Source organism: Rhea americana, unplaced genomic scaffold (assembly GCF_003343005.1).
Source record: "Rhea americana isolate MKP2758 unplaced genomic scaffold, rheAme1 scaffold_73, whole genome shotgun sequence".
Classification (NCBI taxonomy): domain Eukaryota; kingdom Metazoa; phylum Chordata; class Aves; order Rheiformes; family Rheidae; genus Rhea; species Rhea americana.
The window spans coordinates 3,221,469-3,224,237 of NW_028186901.1; the positions used below are offsets into that span (position 1 = coordinate 3,221,469).

General features: G+C 35.0%; 1 protein-coding gene across 2 annotated transcripts in view; it reads left to right on the forward strand.

The window, feature by feature from the left end:
- PIK3C3 (phosphatidylinositol 3-kinase catalytic subunit type 3) overlaps positions 1-2,300 on the forward strand; it is a 74,736-nt gene extending 72,436 nt beyond the window's left edge. For both annotated transcript variants that reach the window (XM_085321937.1, XM_085321938.1), the window contains one exon: positions 1,517-2,300. In XM_085321937.1, coding sequence (XP_085178063.1) covers positions 1,517-1,531 — 15 coding nt within the window. In that variant the 3' untranslated portion in view covers positions 1,532-2,300. The remainder of the gene's footprint in view (positions 1-1,516) is intronic.
- Positions 2,301-2,769: the final 469 nt, after the last annotated feature.

Below are 2,769 nucleotides of genomic sequence, written 5' to 3' on the forward strand. Positions count from 1 at the left end.
CCGCAACAGTATTTAATGCTTATAAAATGAGGAAGATGCAAGAGGAATAGTCAGAAGTGAATCATAAATTGACAAGAATCTGAGGACTATTTACATCAAAAAAAGAAAAACCTTACCAAAAACTATATCAGAATTAAATGTAATAAATGTCTGTTCTGTACATATTACAAGCAAGTTAGGATACTTCAGCGATATTTAGTACTTCATTAGTCAAAAATCGTTATCTGTGCTCTTTGTYTAAGGCAACCTTCTTTGTAAGAATGTGCTGCTGGAGTTTTTACAGAGTCTGTAAATCGTTGAACAAATGAACAATTAATGCATAATTGAATTTGCAGTAAAGTGGTCATCTTACCCAATGCCCAATTGAAGCTTTCATTTTTTTCATATATAATACTGCATTGATTTACCAGTGGCCTTACCCTAAAAAGTAATAAAAAAAAAAATTAAAAAAAGCTCTTACACAGGTGTTAGGATRCATACTTAAAGCCAAATTAGCCATAAGTCATGCAATTTTTCATTTGAAATGCCCTTCAGCTTTCAGTAAGGTTGGTTATTTAGTGAGCACTGTGTATCAGTGTTCAATATGTCGTGCTATAGTAAGTGAAACTCTTGTATAAAGCAGTCTGTATGTTYTGGCATCCAACTGATACTTTTCTTCTATAACAATATTGTAAATTGGATTCAGTTCAAAGCTGTGTTATTAAGCCTTTAGTTTTTAATGTATCTTTAATCTGTTATCTAATCACGTATTTTATAGGCTTTTTATATCGTATTTATTTCTTTCCGTCTTAATGGATATCAAAAAAAGGGTCTCTCTAAATTCAACATACAGAATATAAATTGATGGTACTGTACAAGACTTCTCAATAGAAGAAAAAGCACATACTAATTTCAGTTCATATTGATGAAGACTGGGTAGCCATTTCTCCCCAGAGAGCCATTTTCACTTTAACTGTTTTTTTCTCTTGCAGAAGAAAGAAACAATCTCCAGTTAATGTGACTAATTTTTCATTTTATTTTCCGTGTAAATTTATAAGTTAAATAGTGATATAAAAGTGAAACCTGAGGAGGAGGGRAGGACTGAAGTGTAGGTGCTTGGTTTAGGATTATACTAATGATTTGTTGCTGTCTGTTTAGGAGTGAACTCAATTTAACTGGMTTTAGGTATCTCTAAGCATTCCTCTCCCAGTGCTGCTGCAATCTAGAATGCAGCTGTAGTTTCTTTCCTTCAATACAGAGCTGCTCTGCTGTTTCTCCTGCTGGAGGAGCAGATCTTTCATGCCAAATAAAACAGGGGAAATGTACCAACAGGACTGTGTAGATAAACTACTTCTCAAGTGGCAGATAGAGTTAGTTTCCCGGCTGTTGGTTCTGCTGAAGAGTTGTGCAAATCACCTGCCTTTAGGCACTTTACAATGTTTTTAAACTCAAAGTTCAATTTCCACATAACTTTTTTATTCTCTGAGAGTAAAACAGGTTGAATAAATGTACTGCTGTGTTTTCTGTTTTCTTTTAGTATTGGAGAAAATAAGTCTTTCGTCTACTTGAGGTGGATGCGAGCCTCAGCGTGTGATGAAGGGGATTCCTCAAACACCTTGCGGACATCTWCCCAAACAGCTGTAGAAGGCAAAGGCTGCACATTTGGTAGCGTGGAGAGCTGACAGCTCAGGAGACAGAGTGGCTTTTTTTGARTACATTATTTGAAGGTTTAAAAATAACCATATTTTAAAGGAAAATGTTTCTTTATACCACRCTTTAGGCTCAGATATTACTACATTTATTTCTAGTGAAAATGATTGAGCCATAATGGTTGAAGTAAGCAACTTCTTCCCAAACCAAAGATAACTGGAAGAGACTGGCATTAGATGGTTAATTCTTGTATCTGTTAATATATTTTCTTATTTAAAAGTGAAAATTACTGCTGCACTGGACTGTGTACAGAATACAGCAGAAACGCCACAGTTCCTCACAAAATACAGAAAAGAAAAAACTGGCAGTCTTCTCTCCTCTCACCAACTTTGTATCTTGAGTAAGTTTTTAAACGTAATTCATGTGATCCTTTATTCCCTACCTTGGGCAATGTTATCGTCTAGAAAGGACAATCATTTCTTCGCTGCTTACAAAAATGTTTTCTAAGYGCTAATAAGTTAGCGAGCTGTAGGCAGCCAATTAAATCATCACTAGCAGGCTCAACAACCAGAATGCACAGTGAGTGGTTCAGTATTTCACACTTTAACTATGAATGTTCTCTGTACAGTGATTATATATTCCTGACTCTAATAAACTCTTTGTTGTTTCAATTTTGAGGAGTTTTGTTTTGTCTTTTTAATCTTGCCTGCTGAGCCTAGCATGCTAGAAGGTTATGTTCATAATTTTTGGATTTTTTTGTAAGGATTTTAAGTACTCAGTTTTCTTGCTGCAAGAATAAGGCCACTAAAAAAAATGACTTTTATGCCACACATTGAGTTCATAATGAATCTGTTCTGAATGTAACTAGCTCTTTATAAATGTGTGGATCTCTTCAACGGGTACTATTATATTCATGTATTTTTTTAAATAATAATTTAAATTGGGAGGAAAGCCTTCCCAATTATAAAGATAAGGACTGATCTCAATCTGACTGATATTCCTGAGGCAGGCCTGCTTTCTGCTTCTGCTGACAAACACCCAAGGGCTTTGGTGGAAGAAAACCCATTAGGGCTATAATGGACCCTGAGAGTTATTTCAGCATATTACCCRAAGTTGTTAGTTAAGCACAACATTGCTTTC